The 21,261-nt window shown below is 32.0% G+C and overlaps 1 protein-coding gene and 1 long non-coding RNA gene across 3 annotated transcripts; both read left to right on the top strand.

Moving 5' to 3' along the window:
- The first annotated feature begins 5,491 nt into the window (after positions 1-5,491).
- On the top strand, positions 5,492-8,582 carry LOC123716042. 2 transcript variants are annotated; one of them, XR_006754504.1, is made up of 6 exons: positions 5,492-5,687; positions 5,878-5,923; positions 6,182-6,367; positions 6,678-6,767; positions 7,168-7,337; positions 8,210-8,582. It is a non-coding gene; the product is annotated as an uncharacterized LOC123716042 (long non-coding RNA). The 2 variants fall into 2 exon arrangements; XR_006754503.1 differs by lacking the exon at positions 6,678-6,767 and having other exon boundaries at positions 5,498-5,687; positions 8,210-8,576.
- A 1,487-nt stretch (positions 8,583-10,069) lies between these two features.
- On the top strand, positions 10,070-11,690 carry LOC123716040 (phytanoyl-CoA dioxygenase, peroxisomal-like). The gene is made up of 4 exons (XM_045671535.1): positions 10,070-10,347; positions 10,723-10,896; positions 10,970-11,140; positions 11,299-11,690. Exons 1-4 carry the CDS (start codon positions 10,147-10,149, stop codon positions 11,551-11,553), a joined length of 801 nt encoding a protein of 266 aa, XP_045527491.1. The 5' UTR covers positions 10,070-10,146; the 3' UTR covers positions 11,554-11,690.
- The last annotated feature ends 9,571 nt before the right edge of the window (positions 11,691-21,261 follow it).

The raw sequence follows: 21,261 nt of genomic DNA on the forward strand, positions 1-21,261 counted from the left end.
GATAGCAATAAAGATGACGCTAGTGCCGACGAACGAAGCAGTTATGAGCCCGGGCCCTCGGTAAGCAAAAGGCGTTGTCGCGAGACCATTGAAGGCGTGATACCGTTCTCTGATTCAGATTAATAAAAGATTACAAATTAAAATATAATGTTTTTATTTTTCTACATCCCATAAACTTGTTAAAATATCTTAGGTCTTTTTTGGAAATACGTTCTATGTACAGACACTTTTTTACTGTCTTATTATATCTTATAGATAGGTAATATTACTTACATGCGCGACAGTAATCATGTGCAGCAGCTATCCTTCACATTTCGTTCAGCTTAATATCGATATTTAGGTAATCATTAATCAAAGTGGCATATAATGTATTGCGAGGTTCGCAAGGACTTTAATTATCCCTTATAGAACGACAGGTCGATATAACACGAACACCTAAACAGTTCTGATAGATTTTATGATAGAGAAAGTAACTTGGTGAACAATATTTTCATTTTTATACTTTGCTGTTGTATCAAAAATATCAGAAAAGTATGTGAAAAACTGTATGAATTGAACGGTTTTTGTTAATTACTAAAAAAGTGTTCTGTGACAGTTGTACAAAGCGAATGTTCTCTTCCGCACTCGGTTTGTGGATGGTATGTCAGCGGTACAACGCACGGTCAACGGCGGTGAGACTGGAATATGCATTTTGTATTTTTACTTGTAAATAATAGAAATCTTAATTTTTGGTTGATGACAAAAACCATCAACTGAGGTAGTCATAAAAATACGTTGGTAAGGTTGCCAATTTGTTATAAAATATTTTTAATTTGGACTAAGTCATACACTTGACAAATTGATTCTTACGTGAGAAGCTGATAACAATTGTTAATTGCTTTAAATAAAGGAGGGGAAATTACTAGAGACTAACTGCTTGTGAATATTTGACTTTTTTAAATACATTTGCTCAAAAAGTGGCGCATTGCAGGGACGTATAGCTTTCGGGATGTGGTCTATTATTACACACTCCGCACTCGTGGGTTCTCTTTCCCAACTGTCAAAATAATGTCAATTAAAAAGAAAAAACCAACCGCCAAGTTTTTCCTAAAAAAAATCGTAGAAGTTTTTATGATTCATGCAAATAGTTCTATTTGAATTAACACCACCGAAACTCAGTAACGCCATACATCTTTATCGTCAACATAGTCTTGGATTTTATAATACGCTTTTTTAATTAGGATTCCTTTGATGACGTTTTTGCACTTTTTAGTCGTAACATCAGTTACACACTTCGGTAGCCTGTTGTAGAATCAGCCTGTTGTAGACACAATTACCAAGAAACGATTTATTCGATTTTGTTAACTAATATTTTGGGACTACTACTTTATGCTTATTCCTGGTATTTATAGAATGAATAACACTTTTGACAGTGAATTGATGCAAATTTTTACGAACAAACATGATATTCTCTAGAATGTAAAGGGAAGGCAACGTGAGTATATTAATTTCTTTAAATAATTCTCTCAGAGACACGCGGGGGCCAAGATTATAAATTGCACGAATTGCCCTTTTCTGGAGAATGAATATGGCATCTACGTCAGCCGCCGCGCCCCACAGTAGAATACCATAGGACATTATGCTATGAAAGTAAGCAAAATATACAAGCCTAGCTGTAGCAACGTCAGTAAGCTGTCTTATTTTTCTGACTGCATAAGCTGCAGAACTTAGTCTACCTGATAATGCTGCGATGTGAGCTCCCCATTGTAATTTACTGTCAATGGTTATGCCCAAGAAAACGGTTTCAGTGATGACTTCAAGTTTGTCACCATCGAGTTACGTTAAGCCCTACTGGGGTGACATTAGGCAGCGAGAGTTGATACATTAGTTTTAGCAGAATTGAGGAGTAAATTATTCGCGGCAAACCATTACGATAGAGTTACTAAGCTATCATTGACGTTTACTGGACTGGAATCTTTCGTATTGATTTTAAAAATGAGGGAAGCCGTCCGACTGTCAACTCTGCAATGACAGGCTTTTCGCACTCGTAATGAAATATACTATTTTAAGCCTAGTTAATCTAGTTCTTAGGGTAGGAAATTGCCCGTGCGCATGTGTCACAACCTCTTTTATAATCACCTCCCTACTTCGTCTCGACCATCCTATTTCGGGGTGATGTTCGAGTCCATTCGTAAACACCCAACGAGTCAAATGAATAACTATTGCACATGCGCACTTGTAGCGAGATTCTTAGAGTCTGGCTAATGAAAGAAGATAATTGAATTATTTAAAAACTTTCGGATGGCAACGATTTATTCCGAATAAAGTTGTGCTTTATAATAAATATGGTTTGAGTTTTCCATGCAATGCTAGTATAGTAGTATTAGGTATAGTATTTAATTTCATAGAAATACAGTTGCTATCAATGTAAAAAATAATAAAATAAAATCAAGTAAGTTTAATCCACAAAATAGATCAAACTTTTAGGGATACCATACTATTTTTTTTTTTGAATTTGCCGCCCTTTTTCTTTTTCTTCTTTCATAAGCCAGACGCTAAGAATATGTTTCATAAAAATGTTTAGAATTTATTTAAATAAATATTACAATATTATATTGAGACAAGTACATTACCCTACCTTAGTACCCTTTCTTTCTGTCCTCAAAAGCTGTAGCTTAATAAAAAATAAAAATTATATTAATCCAGTCATAGCATTACTTAAGTCCGCTTTTATGAATCTTCTATTTTTATTACTAAAGTAATCATTTTCGCAACAAACCAGTTCGGCGAGGTAACGAGATATTGATGAGGTCGTCCCGTTTTAAGTTTTAATTTCAGTCTCTTAAATATTGATACCGATATCATACTTATTAATGTTATGGTGTTATGCGCAATATTTTATTGGTGACGTCTTTGACTTAGTCGGTAATGCGTTTAATATAGAATTACGCACCTACACGTTTCCTTTTCAGTCAGGTAAACATAATTATTAAGCACTACTTCGAGTTAAAGTTTCTGCTGTGTGCTACTCTACAACAAAGGATTAGTAATTCTAGCAAGGCTACGTCATTGTTATGTAGGACTCGAAACTACGATAGTGATTTTATGCAAAAGCAACGCAACTTGTTTAGTCTATGGTTTACTGAAAGCTATTGTTATTGAATGGGAATATTTTCAACAAATATGAGCCATGAAGAAGGAACATGGCTACAAATTTTGGCATTTGAGGGTATTTTAAAAGATTAGTTTGACTTAACTTCCAAGAACGTTTAAGCCGCTTAAAAGCGAAATTTAAAGGAGAGTTCGGACCATTCATGTACCGTTAAAGATCATAAACATTCTCCACTCACCTGACCCCCTGGAAATAAAACTTAACTGTTTAATATCAGACACTGAAGCCAACACTTTTATTGTCGCTACTAAAACTACCATTTCATAATTAGCGAGTGCCAATCAAATTGCTGCAAGTACACTGGAGAGCAAAATTTTTAAATTTATAGAAATAACCATTCCTCGCTTCTCATCGTACGCCTTAAACAGAGAAACAAATTATAGATTTCTAAATTATTCATTTCTTTTGATTGCCATACATTTTCTTCCATTTTTGTTAAAATATTTATGAAAAAACTGTCCTACTCAAATTAGGTGGATATCTGTCGTTAATCTTCGCTCTTCTGTGCAAGTTTAGATCCTCATAACTTAACATAAAATCTGTCCCCGTATAATTTCACCGCTTGAAGATATATTACGGGCCTTGGTCTAGCTGTTTATAAACAACTATTTTACAACATAATATAGAACATGTAAAAATACTTAATGAAAATAATAAAAAATGTGTGCGTGTATTAGTGTACACACGTAAGAAGTGAAACTTCTTTGTGACCTTATTTTTCGAAAAATTATCTACTATATGCAACTTTACAGAAGTTGGTTAAGTAGAGTTAAATCAGATAAAGTTTGAAAGGGTCATGAACAAATCTAGTAGTTTTTTTTTTGTTCAAATCAGCATTTATTAAGAACAAAGATAAAGTAATCATGGTGAAAAGATAAAATAATAATTGAGAGATAATTAAAATATTTAGTTATCATTATTAACTTACTTAATCCACCATCCAATCCATCCACAGAAAAGATAAAATGTGTATTTTGGCTAAATAAAACTAAACTAAAAAACAATGTATTTCTTAGAACCAAACAATCTGGTTGCATTATAATACTTCATATCAAAAATTACATAAAGAAATAAACCCTCTTGTTTAAAATATTATTTTATGTCCACAGAAGAGATTTCTTTTCGGTCGACTCTTAATTAAATATTACTGTCAATCAAAGTGAGCTCAGCTCCTAATTAATTGATAAAAAATGAGATCATAAAAACAAAAGATGACGAAACTATACTCTAGCGCGTAACAAACTTCGGCTGTAGAAGCTTCGGCTATGTCTTCCCTTCTCGGAGATATATTTCTTGCGTCAGCTAAACTCACGTGACTATGTGATCGCGTATCATCTAATGGAACCTTTATCTGACCAATTTCAATTTTGAAATTGTCTGTGCTACAAATGCAAACTACAATTATTATTTCATTTTACCTTATTACTACTAAGATTATTCCAGAATTTCATCAGTTGTTTTGAATTATTACTATCATTGTTATAGTTATTATATATTTTTAGAATTTCTTTAATGCAGGTTTAAAAAATGAATATCATTTTTATATGGCGTGAGTTTAATATATTTTTCTATAATACTTACGAATAAAGGAACTTTTAAGGAGATAAAATTTAATTCGCAAATATGAATAAGAAATTAAAAGCAAAATTCGTGCGATATATCGTTATGTGATAAACAATATTTTGAGGAAGTTTTAAAATACACCCTTAAGCGTGAATGATTGCAGCAACAAAGTGAAAATTATAAATGCAAATTGTTCCGCAGTGCAGTGTTGGCTGGATTCGGGGATATATAAAATGTTCGGGTGGTACCAAATGGTTTGGACCGCTCGCCGACAAGCATTGACCCATCCCTTGCATACGCAAAGTGTTACAACGTGAGAAGAACACTTATAATTAAAGTATTTGTACTTAGTTCTTAAACATTGGAAGTCTAGCGATATGATAGATAAGACATAGGATATATTCATTAGGATTTGGTAGGATTATTATATTTATAATTTTTAGTAAGACGTGAAAAATAGAGTTCTTGTTCATCAAAATATAAAATGTAATTATAATTTTCTCTCTACACAACTGATACATTACTAAGTAATGATTTAGTATTGTCTTTAGTTAACAAAGCTTTTACACATTAAGAAAACACTTTTTAAACGGATTGAAGCTATGTATTATTATTATAAACTTATAATTATTTACATTTAATTTTTTTCCGACGTGTGCACTGACTGTGTTTAATTATTAAGTTATAATAATGTCGAACGACGGTAGTAACACCAATTTTGCAATTATTTATCGCGTTGAATCTGCGACATATATTCATAAACTCTAAATGTGGACAGAAGCTATTAAATCAATCACATTTGTTCAGAATTTAAAATGCATTGTTGTGCATGGAAATTCAATCTAAAAATAATTAAAAATTACTTAAAAAAGGAAAAACTGTATTTTCCGTGAGCAAATTACTACGTCAGCTAGACGATAATTTCAATTAGTCGTCGCAGTTATGTTTAAGAAATTCGTGTTTTCAACGCACAGTTAGTATAATTATTTTAGAAAGCGATGTAGATATAAACGGACAATGTCTTGACAGAATTTGTACTATAGGGGATTTTTCTTTGAGTATGCTTATAAGACTGTACATTTTTTATGAAATTTTTGTTTAATTGAACTCAGTTTTAGGGATAGTAATAGTTTAAAAAAGCGGTAATTTTTTTGTTGTTCTAGTCCTGTATTTATGTACACCAGTTGAACAAATGAAGGCATCAAAAGGGTAAATATGATAAAAGCATAATTATATAACTGTATCATATCCTTAAGACGTTGTTAATTAGTGTATTAATTTCATCCTTACGTTCTAATGGAAAAAATATGTTCATATGTGATGATTTTACTTGGATGATACATTTTCTTAATTGATTTTGTTAGCTCTTTTGTGAATTACAAAATATATTCTTTTTATTTGTTTATTATGAGGCAACTATACTTTTCAATCTGCAACATGAGTCTACAATACATCATCTATTCGTAGGAGTTTCAAAGCATGGGTTGAGAAGAATGTCCCTAAGCTTCAACCAGACTACAACCCCAATCATGGCTATGAGCCGTATTGGCCTGGAGGTCACTGGCTTTATTTGGACAAAGAACTTGGCCCAAATGAGACCACAACCAAAACCCCCCTTGTTTGCGGAGAAGAATGTAATTATTTATATACACGGTATGGTCATTCATCAAAATACAATGTAAACTCTATATATGTCACCGTAAAATTGTAAATACCGTTAGTTTGTATACACTGAAGGGATTGTGATTTTTATGTCGTTTTAGAGAGAACAGAGAGATCAGAATTAGAACAAGAAAAAGTTTATTTCAGACTAGAATTAGTAGTTAGTGTGTTCATAAAAAATCTTATTTGAATGTTATTCGGTAGAGTGACTAAATCTAAATCATTTTCCAACGTCACTTATCTTCTCTCCCGTTTCAATACACAGTGATTTTCTACTACTAGACATGTTTATTGTTTGCAGTTTGAAAGTTGGTGAGCAACTAAGAATATGATACCATATAGAAAATCCATTACGCCTACTTATAAGTCCATGGTCAACAATAGTATACAGGTGCAGGCATTCCCAATTTGTAAACGAAATAACAATTTTTTTAGAAGGTTTTTATTCATGAAAGTACTTTACAATTGTTGTAGTTATTGTTAGTGGGTGTAATGCTATGTAGAGTGTATCATTGTATGGAAAACCAGCTAGACCAACCAAAGCCAATCGATTTCGATGCTTTAGGGAGTTCGTCGTTAAATCGAGGAATTTTACATGGAGTTTATAGAGTGTTTTCAAATGTTGCAAGTTAATCGTTAATATCATCAGGTTCTTCCAAACATAAAACCAAACCCTAGCCTTCGTCTTTCATGTGCCTGACGCCATCAGCCTTATTAATGAAATAAAAAAACTGTAATCTACAAAATCCATCTATATTATATAGGCTATTCTATATGTGTTTTGTTTATAGGGTTGGCAAGGTATGTGCTAGAACGGTGGATAACAAAGAGTACCAGCAATGTGTGTCGATATTCGGTCTTTGTCTTGGTTGGTGGAACGATCAATTCTATCGAGGATTCTATACCTTTGATACCTGCTGCAAATTTTTAGATGCACAATGCAGGACTGAATACAGCAAACGTTCGTATTTCCCTTAGATAACCTTTCGTTAATCTCTCTGATTTAGCCAATTGAAGCCTTTTCAACCAAACTAATGGCGAGAAATCAATCAACAAACTTACTAATGGTAGTCATAGTATTATCTCAGATGAATTAACGAATGACACTTTGTAAACATGACTAAATTAGAGTTTCCTAGCTTATTCAAGTTCAGTTAAAGTTCAGCTTTCAGTGAGATAATATAGAAACTTGCGCATTACATACAGGCCAATTAATGCTTTTGTGAAGCTTTGATTTAGCTATTCTTATTATATCTATATTATTTAGAATATTCTTAGTGATTGTCTTTCAGAGAACTGTTTCGATTAGATATCAACGATTTCCAGACATAATTTATTTGCAACAAAAAAATTTACAATTCACGACAATTGGCATTATCTATTTCACGGCAATAGCTATAGTTAATTTGATAAGAATAAAAAATCTGTTTAATTAATACGTGTGAATTTTCTATTTATAGTAATTTTAATTGTTCCCTCTCATTATCTAAAAGCTAAATAGGTACCTTAAATGACTGGGAAAATAATTGTTTCGATCGAATCGCTTTTTTAATGAAATGAAATTTAATTGTCTGACATAGTCTGTTTACTTATTATCGTATAAATTAATACGCGTAAAGTTAATTCTGGCAATTTTTATAAATGTTTGATGACTTCTTGAAAAACCGATGTATACGGCAAAAAAGACAAGAAGATTTTTTACATTGTTTAAGTTAATAAAGATTCAATTATAAAAAGCTAATAAGAAGTGTGTCATCTCTTGCTAAAATTACAGCTTGAATCCTTCTGGACATGCTTTTCATGTTGTTTTTAATAATATTTTGAACTTTTCAGCTCCCTGATGTTTGTGGTTGAACTGATCTTACTCCTCTCTTTTCTACATCCCAGACCTGCTCAATTGGATTGTGGTCAAGACTTCGAGCTGACCAATCTAAACCACGCATCCCAACTTCTTGCATGTACGCTTCCACGCCGCCAGAATGGTGCAGGCGAGCTTTCTCGCCCATAAAAATCAAATCTACTTTAAGAGAAGTTAATAATACTCATTGCAGAAGAGTGGTAAAGGGAATGCCTCATTCATATGTTAATTTTATCCATCGGTCGTGGAGACTCCCTATAAATAAAATACGTATGAAATGCTACTTGCATTTTCGTTTTTCTGTTATATTGTGTGCAAAACAGTATAATATTAATTATCTTAATAAATAAAATCTCAGTATTAATTGTATTTTTGGTCTCGATGTATAAAAAAATGGAACCAGTTCGTTATATTTGTGTTCATTGGCTGATTGAAACAGTCAGTGACTAGATTTTAGAGTATTGTATAACTTTAACTGTCTTAACGATTTGTATCGCAAGGATTTGTTGATAGACATACCGAGACAAGTATAATCTTATTTGATTGAAATTATTTTCGAAACTTAAGTATTGTGTCAAATCAACTAGTAACTAATGTACAACGTACCGGCGAAAACGAAGAAGAATTTCGGTCCGACGTCACACATCGAAGAATCCAGAATCAACGACAGAGCGCGTTGAAGTTTACCTTTTCAGTATGCTTCTCTCATAAGAAGGGAGGAGTCATGTAATCCAACAATGATTAAGTTACATATAAAAGTTTTAGGTATTAATTAGAAGCGTAAATAAATGTAAACAATCATCACACACTTGAAGCCAATATGAGCCCTTACGTTTTTACCACACTTATAAGTGTCTTTTAGATTTATGATAAGCCATGTTAGCGTCGGTACCCCTAATTTTGTGTTACCTATAAGCTCATATTTTAAACCATTAAAGTCAGTTGTCACCCAGATTCAAACAAAGAGTTTTATATAAACATCTCCATACTAAAAACCGCCACCGAACTTAATTCTCGTTTAGATTATTTTTAGTTAGATACCCTTAAACTCGTAAAGTGACAAAATCGACTTGTCTGTTTGTATAAAACATTTGATTTTAATGCTGAGTGACCATGCTAAATTTTCCTTTCTTATAATCCTAGGGTTACCAGAATTAAAAGTTTTCTATACGTACCTACGGCTTCCTATCTCACTCTTACAATTTAATTATTAAGATTTATGAAAATATTGATACATTTTACAATAATCTTTCTACTTACCTTAATTTTATATTATACTAGCTGACCCGGCGGAAACGTCGTTTTGCAATGTATATTATTTCCAGTAAACATTTTTTTAGTTCAATAAAAATAAACTATCCACTATTATAAAAAAATAGAGGTTGTTTGTAGAGGGCAATTAAGGGTTTGTATGTATTTTTGTAAGCTGTATCATTAAAAAAAAAATATTGTCTAAAAAATAAAAATATAAAATAATTTTTTTGGGGTGGCCACCCCTTACTACTTAGGGGTTTTTGAAAGATAGATAGTAGCCGATTCTCAGACTTACTGACTATGCATAAAAAAATTCACAAGCATCGGTCGAGCCGTTTCGGAGTATGGGAATCAACATTGTGACACGAAAATGTTATATATATATATAGAGATTACGCTCTTGATAAGTGTTAGTTTTTACAGTTTGATTTTGTTTTATTAGCTTCTAGTTTAGAATTTTTTTGTTCTTATCTAATGGATGTGCATGTGCAAAATTTGTGCCGACTAACGAGGCATATCGCTAAAATTACATCGTCGTATAAATTGTAAACATATTTCCTCGGTTCTATTTACCTTAGTTATCTAGAGCCATGACCTTTTTTATCCATATAAACAATGAGACAATATCACGAACTTCAGTTCTTAAGAAACCATCAGAATGGGCAGGCTCAGCCAGGATCAGATCCAGTTCTTCAAGGACAATGGTTATATTATATTGAAAAAGCTCGTTCAAGGCAGAGAATTACAGAGGATAACTCAAGAATATGATGATCTGTTCCATAGGAAAAATGAGTCAAAGGTGGAGAGTTCCTGGGTAGGCAGTGAAAAGAACCATAGAGCGAGTGACAGCCCTTATACAGTACGTATTACATTTAAATAAATCTGAAATTATGGTTAATGTTAGATACACACTTACGCTATAGTTAGAGTATGAGTTAATTAGTAGCATTATTTGATGCAGGTTTCATTATTACTATGGAAATAATTTTATTTACAATACGTTTTTGGGACTTTTTAGACATACAAAGTCTAGCACGTATATTATGCAATGCGTTTCATTTCATCTTTGCTATCTAAACATTTTTTATCAATAGTTCAAGTTCATGGGCGCTAGTAATATATAAGTATTGATAATAATTTATTTTAAGTCAATGATGTAATTTAGCTTAAATGTATTATTTGATATTATTATATTTACAATGAACCACATACATAACCCAATATAAGATTTTAGGTTAAAGGAATCCATAACCTACAAATGCACCATGCAGTTTTTGGGCGATACCTGTATAACGACAATCTGCTGGATGCTATGGAGGACCTAATGGGCACACCCAACATTGCTCTTCATCATACCAAAGCGCATTATAAGCCACCAGAAAAGGGAGCCGCTTATCCTATGCATCAGGTAAAAAAACCTCATTACCATTATGATAAATGATAAATTAATCTCTTGAAATCAATGTTTTTTTTGTAATTAGGATTACCACTATTTCCCATACGAAAATGATACTATGACAGCTGCTGTTCTTTTTTTGGATGATGCTGACGTAGAGAATGGAACACTATTTGTATGGCCGGGCTCACACAAGTTTGGACCTCTCGAAGACTTCGGACCGAAAGAAGGAAGCGAGTTTCATTACGTCGATCAGGTACTAGCAAACCTGTTGTTGATAAATATAATGTTAATAAATGCAAAATCGAGACTAGTTCCTTAATGTATAATGTCAAGAAGTTCATATTATTTTACTTTATTCGTTTAGTATTTTACTAATACAAATACAGTTAACACGTATTCATTTCTTTCTAGGAAAAATACCCAATCGAAAAAGCAAAGCCTGTTATTGTTGAAGCCGGAGATTTGATTGTGTTTAGCTACCTAATGCTGCATGGCAGCACCCCTAATTTATCCAAGAGGCCACGTCGAATGCTCTTAGCGCAGCTATACGACCCCCACGATAAACCTATTGGGGGAGAGCGCTCACAACCTGGCAAAGGTTGGATTTTACGAGGCGTTAATCTTAATAGGGATGCCACAGTAGCAAGGCGAGCGGATGATAGTTAAATAAGTTTTAAAACATTTCCTTGAGAATTCTTATTTCTCTACAAACACGACAAAAAAGTCATTCAAATATATCTTCAATAAATCTTTGTAAACTAAGGGTATAAATTTATTTTTAATAAAAAAATATTCTACATAGGTATACTGTTTTTTATTAGCACATCTGTTATACAAGTCGTGAAGTAGTTAATAAGTTTTGTAAAAACTCTGAAAGAGGCTTACAAATGCTTCAAAAATAATGTCCTTGTAATTGACGAGTTTAATGCAAAGATAGGATAACCATAGCTTACTTGAGATTGTCCAATTTTAACCTACTTAGATCGACAATTCAATCTGTTTCTACAGAAAAGCATGCCAATATTCATATCATAGATATAGGATAGTGAAGTTGTTGGTGATATATCATCTGCAATTGATAAGCTAGCTTACGAGTATGTTTTTATACACCAACAGAGTACAGAAAAATTACATGAAATTGCTGGATTTCCTAGAATTGTTGCCATTGATTGCACTCATTTACGAATTCAATCATCATGTAAGTAATTTATATATTATTTAACATTGTACATTATAGTATGAAGTTGTAATAATAATAAGCAGCATTATCTTCTTTAGGTGACGTAATTGGTGAATAATATCGTAATTGAAAAGGATATTTCTCTTTAAATGTAGGCTGTGTGTGATGCAGAAATAAAATTTATTAATGTTGTGCCCCATGGCCTGGTGCCGCTCATGATGTAACAATCTTTGTAAACTCGGTTCTACAAGTTAATTCAAATTGATTGATAAGAAGGTAGAACTTGTTAAAAGTGCCAACTAAATTAACAGCTATATTTGTTTATAGATTAATATCATACAGGTCTACTGAGAAATCACTGGATGGTTGTTAATAGTGCTTACTCAAATTTACCATATTTATTAACACCATTTCTCTGGCTGACCAGAGATATGATGAAGTACACATTAAGAATAGGAATACTATAGAGAGGTAAATATATAGTATAATTTAGAGTATTAATAACTATACTATGTCAAAAAGTTGAAAGATATGTAACCCAAACAAAACATGATGTAAGGTTAAAATATTTGTCTTTTTCAGAACATTTGGAGTATGGAAATGTCGCTTTAACATTGTATTTACCACTAGCTAAAGTTAAAGCTATTATTATTGCCACAGCTGTTATGCAAAATATTTGTAAGGATTATAATTTGTAGATATACCTTCAGAAGTTTTAGTTCCAACACTTGATACAATTTCAAGTAAAGAAGTTAATGAAGGAAATCAAGACATAATTGAAAGAACAAGCCTTATTCATTATTATTTTTGGAAAATTAATATAATTCTAGCAGAAACAAACATGTTTTATTTAAATGTCCTTTTGTACATATAAAATAAGAGAAGAAACTCAGTTAAAATTTTAATAAGTTATGTAGTTAATCTACCTATAAAATTAAATTATTATTTATTATAATCATGTAATGTAATGAAATATTAGGAAAAAGAAATAAAAACATAACATAATATAAAATGTATTTCATTATATTCTTATATATTACTAATATGTAAACCAAAACCTACAAAATTGTAAACTATACTATGCTAATTAATATTATTCTCGACAACCAATTACTTCTTTAACTTTTCTATTTTTAATTAAAACATTTCTAACTAAGACTAGTTTTTCATTAGTTCTAAGTTCTTTATTTCTTAATATTAAATGTTTATTTTTAAAATTTACATTTTTAAACTTAGTAGTCTGTTAATTTTTGTTTAGGCATATAATATTCTGCTATTGCTATATTTCATTCCTTTTTCCTTTGCTACTTCTCTTACGAGCATCCTTCTTTAAATTCTTTCATTTTAGACGAAGTTGCTGCGGCAATATCCTGGGACAAGTGGTAGCGGTGGCGTTTAGTCGAATCCACTCATCGTTTTTTCATTTATAGCTAGTGGCGTTGGTGGCTTACTTATTAATTGTTTTACTTTCTTGTATTAGGTTAAGTTAAAACGTGCATTGCTCCTTAGACAGAGGTCGACCTTTTACCTAATAAAACACATTTATATAACATTAATATGACAAAACAATCAAAGACGGGAAATCAGCGTCATGCAAATAAAGTAAACCAAATACTTACGGTTTCAACATCCTTTACGACAGAGATTATAGTTGTATAATTTATAATATTATGTTATTTTGTACTTAAGTAAACCGCACTTATATTTAGATTTTAGAAAATAGCGGGCACAAAGATTCATGGGTTGACAAAATAATATTAATATTAAAATCATATTACCACAAAAAACATAAATTATAATATTTAATAAATAAATAGAGACCTTAAACGTTTACATCAGTAGCTATAACCAAAAATATTTGTTACTATAGGTACAAAGTCCTACTTATTTTATTTTATTCCAAAAACAGCAACCTTTTAGTATGCTTGAACAAACATATTGCATTTAACGAAACGCGGTCGAGAGGGAAGGATCACGTAAAAGATTACGTGCAATCTATCGTCCAATAAACAATCGGGTAGCAAATGGCAATATTGGCATGCAGATTGGAGATCGATCTTTAGATATGAATCAATCCAAGATTAGATTTAGACTTAGATTGAAGATACATTATTAATTTTGGGCGTTATAGACCAACTCTTAGACAATTTGGTTGTCAGTGAGGTGTGAGAGGTTAATAATGAACATATATTTAAAAATCTATTCTTTTCAACAAAACGAGCAAAGCTATCAAAAATGTTACATGGAATTAAAGACACATAAATTGGATAAAAATAACTAAGGAATAACTTAAATGAGACAAGCAAGAGATTATGAATAATAAATGGAGACACAAAGTTTTATAAAATATTATACCGACACTCTACGACGTATTCTTACAAATTCATATAATTGGGATCGTAACCGGTTAGACAAAATAATCCTTTATTCTTTTATCACGCGATTGAGAGCTGGATATTCCACAAAATACAATAAAATAAAATAAGAAGTTGATGGATGCGTAGCATTGGGGAGGAAATAATGACTGAAAGAAATTTTGAATTGTTATCTATTATATCTTTATGATTATATCTTAAGAAATTGTGAAATGTGATTTATGTACCCCGGATATTTCTTTATAAAATAAATTTTTTATAACTGTATTGACATTAAACTTGGTAATTACAGTATATCCGATTGTTAACAATCATCAAAAATCCTCTTAAGGCGCAAACACATTATTAGACGTGACCCGACGCTTGTGCTTTGGATTTAATAAATAACGAGACAGATAAAGATTTTAAAGAAGATTTGATGAAAATTTTAGGTACAGATCTAATACTTAAATGACTCAGGAAAAAAAAGGCCTAGACGTATCCAGACTTATTTCAAGACGATGAAAGATTTCATATGTACTTTCGAGACACTAAAATACAAAGTAATTTTAAAAGAAACAAAACACAATTACTACACGGAATAAATAATAATTTTTAATAATTTAATAGTTGTGGCCATTTGTTCAAAATAAATTATGGGAAGTATGCATCCTATAACTTATGATGATGTTATGATGTTCTTTATCTATATCTAATAAATTATCGTGATTTATGTGTCGTTTTTACTTTTTACTTTCTATTTTTAATGAATCATATATTTAGTTTAGTTTGTTTTTTTTTGTTCTTGTTTAGTTTTGTCTTAAGTGTGTATAACATGTATTTTTGCACTTCTTGCCTATCTTATGTAATTTAATACATTTTTATTTCTTTTTTCTTTACTCACAATGGTTGCCTGGAAGAGATCGCTCGAAAGCGATGAGGCCGCCGGTCGCCCTCCTATTGATTTAATTATGTTCAATTTTTTTTATATTGTAAGGTAATGATTTTAATAAAACCATTATTTTTCTTATTTGATAGATCTTGTTCGATATAATTGTTTTTGGTTAGCTGTGGGCTGTCAAACAAATAAAGATTATTGTTTTTTAGGGTAGATACCTAATATTAATCAATAGCTAGCTAAATTAGCTAAAAAAGTCAAACCTATCAATGCCAATGTAAATAATTGTTAATTAAAAACTATCAAATATTTAATCCTTATCACCTAGTACATTTAAAATAAAGCTACTGAGCTAAGCTACTTTTACTTTATTATTCTTTCATAGAAAAGTAGGTAATCGAATCGGCTTTATATCTGACACATACACAAAGTCCATTGATTCACGATGATAGACTAAAACCTAGAGGCTTAGCTAATGAGATATTTCTAACGGCTTTTGCAGTCGGATAAAATAGCTTCACGTATAATGATTTTGTCCGGAGAGAGATTCTTTCCGATTTAATTCTTTCATTGATATTGGTTTTCTGTTAGTTGTTAGGGTTAGGTTACGTTTCGTGAAAAATATTGTCTTTATTTTAAATATGGAGATACAGCATTTTTGATATCTGAGATACACTATTACCAAATCTTTCAAATATATTTCTTCATAATCTATGTTAGTACTTAATGACTGAAATTATTTATATATATTTTTGAAAATTATTCATTAATACTTGTTTTATTGTATTCTTTTTATTTTGTAAAAAGTTCATCTCCTCGTGCATGGTATTACCTACTAGCAAAAAGTTTATAATTGAATTTGATTGAACAAGTTTAGTTGTGAGAGCCTTAAAAAACACAATTACAAAACGTAAGGTACATCCTGGATTCTATATATAATGCTTGAAGTGACACACTGTTTTCCAAAATTTGTGACTGCCGTGCGATTTCATTTTATTGAAAACAGCAAAGCCATTCTTCCTTTCAAGATTTTTGAGTATGATTGAAAATTGAGATTTAGTATATTTAATTGCTTCCGCACGCCAAAATCGTATACTTTTTGTATATACGGTCATATTTAGCTTTGTCTTGTCCCTGAATGTAAAGGTAAGCACGAAGATGGCGGAAACGACGTTTTTTTACAGCGAAGAGATGGGAACGAGAATCACGCTGACCTGTTTTTGCGAAGTATTCTCAAGCATTTTAAATTTTTCATTATTACTTCAATCAATTACTTTGTAGTAATAAAAACAGGGACAATCAATAAACTTACATTTTGCAAATATATCTTACTTAGCTTATAAAAATTACGTTGTTTCATTAAAAATTAATATTTATAATTTGATTAAGTAAATTATTTAACTGTGATAAAAACAGTGCTTCTAAATACCGGGTATGCGAATTTGTCACACACATCTTTTACTATTTACGAAGATATTAAAATAGATGATCATAAACATGAGCGACACGATAGAAACTTAATTCGGGATTTTTTGGCTTTTTTTAAAAGGCCGGCAACGCACTCGCGAGCCCTCTGGCATTGAAAGTGTCCATGTGCGGCGGTATTACTTAACATCTGGTGCGCCTCCTGCCCGTTCGCCTCCTGTTCTATGAAAAAAAAAACGCTCTTATGACTATAACAGTAAATATTTTTTTTATAAACTTCATATCATTTACACAAACCAGTCTTCAAATATCTGTAAACAGTCTAATTTTTTCCTAAGTGGGTTACTAAAGTCGAGGGGATTAAAGTCTCTATTTACTAGGATTTAATTATGCGAAACTCGACTTTCGTAGCATTTTGTATGAAACGCGTACCCAATTTTTTTTTATAAATTACAGAATCATTCACTTCTAAACTATTTATAATTATCATATATTTTGCTATTTTTATTACTAATTATCACAATCAAACTCGATAATATTTTAAATAAGTAAAAATAGTTCTAAATTTTAAATTTTTTCCGACGTTTCGCGTACTTTTCAGTGTGCGTGGTCACGGTGACTGAAGACGAAAGGTGTTTAATGTCAAAAGTATCACAGCTGCAGAGAAAGTTGTTTTATCTGTATTTATTGTCCCGAAGTTGGTATCGACTAAAAGATGACGGGTTTTTGCAAAAATGACTAACGGTGTCCTCTGTTTTCGCGGATTGTTTGTCTTCGGGTTTTAGTTTGGATATTATTGGATCCCAGGTGTTTGATAATTTTAGGCCGTCTTCTCTATTGAAATTGGGGTGTTTTTTTATTTCAATGGCTTCGCGTACCAATCTTGGGAAGAATGTTTTTTCTTTCGCAAGTACTTTCGGTTGGTCAAAGCGTATGTAATGATTAGGCCTATCTAGTGTGTGTTCACAGACTGCTGATTTTGTGTGACGTCTATGTCTTATGTCTGCAATGTGCTCTTTGAGTCTGCTGACAGACAGGCCACAGTCGCAATCCAGTTTGTATATACCTGCATCTTACAACGGGGTGTTACTTTTGATTGGTCTTAGGAATTGCTGAATCTTCTTGTGCGGCTTGAAAATTGTATTAATAGAAGCTCGTTTTAGGATCCGGCTAATTCTATCTGTAACTCCCTTTACATATGGTAGGTAGGCTGGTTGACGGGGAACTGTTTGTGTCTTGTTTTTGTTTCTGTGATGCAGCCGGGGGATGCGCAACTTGTTTCGGTGTAGCACCTGTTTTACATGCTGTAGTTCCTCCTCAAGGTGGGCAGCATCACAAAGACGTTGGGCTCTCTGGAACAAATATTTACCGACAGAAAGCAGTTGTGAAGGGTGGTGGTGGGATTCACCATTGAGGTACCTATCTGTGTGGGTTGCCTTCCTGTGTACTGTGTGACCTCGTGTGCCATGTAATTGTGTAATTAAAATATCCAAAAAGGGCAGACAGTTGTTGTTTTCTTGTTCAACAGTAAATTTGATGTTGTTATGTATTGAATTTAAATGTGCTAGAAATGCAGATATTTTGTCATTCGGGAATACTACAAATGTGTCATCGACATATCTCTTGTAAAGTCGAGGTTTAACCGGGGCATTGGCCAGAGCTCTCTCCTCAAAGTCCTCCATGATGATGTCAGCGACTATAGGTGACACCGGAGAACCCATGGCTACTCCATCAACCTGCACATAGAACTCATCTTTCCACATTAAGTATCCTGATGTGAGACAGTGTTTTACAATATCTACATAATCTGGTGACATGTTCTGTTCATTAAGTCTTTTAGCAATTATATCTAGGCAGTCATTTAGTGGTAAGTTTGTAAATAAAGACTCAATCTCAAAACTCACCATGGTTTCATTGTGGAGTAATTTGAGATCTCTCAATGTTTCCACAAAGTGGTAAGAGTCCTTAACAAAAGCGCTAGTGTGCCCCCTGAGAAGGGATGATATTGAGACTAAGTGTTTGGCTAATTTGTATGAGTCAATATGACTGACTATGGGTCTTAAAGGATTGTTTTTTTGTGTATTTTTGGCAAACCATACATTTTTGGAGGTTTTACGCAGGCTGTGTTTAAAGATTTAATGTCTAGTGACAGTGTTTTGGAATATTTAGTAAGGAGGCTAGATGTTTGTTTTATTACCTTGTTTGTGGGAACTATATTGACTTTTTTATAGGTATTGACATCGTTTAGGAGGAGAGCCATCTTGCTTTCGTATTTCGACGTATCCATAACAACGGTTGCGTTCCCTTTGTCAGCTCGGAGTACTACCAAATCTTCGTTCGCCTTTAGCTGCGCGAGAGCCTTTGTTTCAGCGAAAGTGAGGTGTCTTTTTGGCGGTTTGCTTGCTCGCAGCATGCACGAGATGACTTGCCGTATGGTTTCAGCCTCATCCTTTGGTATCGTATTTTTGAATATACATTCCTCTACGTAACTAACAAGTTCTTCGTAAGGGATTTTCCGCAGTGCCGTTGCAAAATTTAAGCCTCTATTTACGCGAAACGTCGGAAAAAATAAAATTTACAATTATGTAAATAACTATAAGTTTTAAAAAATAATAAATAGCTTTAATCCGTTCAAAAAGTGTTTTTCTTAATAAGTAAAAATAGCCACCTATCTAATTTCGTAGCGTCGAAGCGTACTTGTTATTTACGAAATACCAATTATTTTTGATATTTGGCAGCGTTTGTTTTGGTTAATTGTCGGGATGGCTTGAAGCCCCTCTCAAATCCGCATTAGTTGCTGCCCTAGTCACAGCCTTCTGTATTTCAAAACGTTTTCACGTTCAACTATAGTAATACCTAATTTAAACTTTCCATTTTCCTTTGAACGTTTATTCCCGGTAACATTTTCGACTTTTAAATCAGTCTGCCGCGAGCTCTCCTGAAGGATGCACGTTTCGCGCCTCTCCATTTCTTTATATATGAACATTTATAGTTAAACAATGAATTTAAAATATGCCTGTGAACATGAAAAAAAGACTCAATTATATTTAAATAATTATTAAAGTTAAATTAGATACGTTTTGAGTATATAGTAAAGTTGGACGTTCTGATAGGGGAAATTACGAGAAAATACCGAGGGGTGTCAGGCATCATGCATATGCGTGTCTTTGTTGTGCTGGTTGCTATGACAACCATGATTCTGGGTCTTATGAATGATACAAAATACACAAGTGGATTAAATATATCACGTAAGTTCTGTATTTTACTTAAAAAAATAACAATATTTATTACGTATTTCTTTTATTATTTATTTAGACTTTAAGAGTATTGGAGTTTTTGTAAATATTAAACACAGTTTTATTATAAACTGGCGCTTAATATATACTATTGTTTATTCGCTATAACATGTACTAGAGAAAAGCAAACGTTTTTACATCAATTTACAGAATAATAAAGATCATACTTTATAAACTTGAGGTTGGTTCATTGTGCAAATTGAAAAAAAGAAAATTGCACCTGATAATGCTAAAACAATAATTTAAAGAGGGAGGGATTAGAAGAGTTTATGGCCACACAAACAATGCCAAACTGCAACAGGCGGCTTGGTGTATAGCGGCGACCTGAAAGTGCTAACGAATATCGGAGTTTCATCTTGCCATTTGTTAAATAGTAAATGATCAAGAGTTCAAAATGTTCTAGATTTGAATGTGAGGAACAGTTTCTTACACACGCTTATGTTTACGATTTCTGTTGTTGTATATAGTAATAGTTTATAATATTTAAAAACATATTTCATAAATCTTTCAATGTTATAACGGTGTAAGGCGCCGTAAAAACATATTTACTCCATAACAAAAATATAATTTCAATAGCATATTTATACGCAATTTCAGTAATATAATAAACAAAACTTAATGCTAAAAAATCCTTAATTATAAGGACTCTCTGTACGAGCAATAATCCTCTTCCAGCCCACTCCATTTTCCTTTAGTCTTCTATATAAGATTTTCCACTTACCTTTTCTTCCAGTTAAATTATTAAATGTTAATTTTAAGAAAATCGTTACAAATCAAATAAATTCTCGACTCTCTCGATTATTATTATTGAATACAAATGTTTAAACTACGTATACATTTACTATTAGCTGGTACTAAGATTAAAGTTTGGGAGTTTAACCTTAGTATCCGCTTATGTATAATTGTCATTTGAAATATGATATTACGTGCTTTCATCACATTTATACATTAGAACATCTACTATTGAAATCTAAACATGTATAAACTATAACTAATTACATATAGAAATGATAACTGTTAGGCTCACTCACACACAAAATACTGTTCATCTAATTATCACTAGATATTTCATCAGTATTATCTCATAAAATTGTGAGTACGTTCTGTTTCTGTATTTTGTCTTTATATCTTTACAGCTATTATTAGTACCAAAGACAATTAAACTAATAGACCAGCAATATTCTTATAAAAATAAATACAGTGTAAACTTTATATAATGAC

Source organism: Pieris brassicae, chromosome 11 (assembly GCF_905147105.1).
Source record: "Pieris brassicae chromosome 11, ilPieBrab1.1, whole genome shotgun sequence".
Lineage (NCBI taxonomy): Eukaryota > Metazoa > Arthropoda > Insecta > Lepidoptera > Pieridae > Pieris > Pieris brassicae.

Coding starts and splice junctions, on each gene's coding strand:
- LOC123716040 (XM_045671535.1), top strand. CDS start 10,147: ATGGGCAGGCTCAGCCAGGATCAGATCCAGTTCTTCAAGGACAATGGT. Junction 10,348..10,722: donor CGAGTGACAGCCCTTATACA/GTACGTATTACA, acceptor ATAAGATTTTAG/GTTAAAGGAATCCATAACCT. Junction 11,141..11,298: donor AGTTTCATTACGTCGATCAG/GTACTAGCAAAC, acceptor ATTTCTTTCTAG/GAAAAATACCCAATCGAAAA.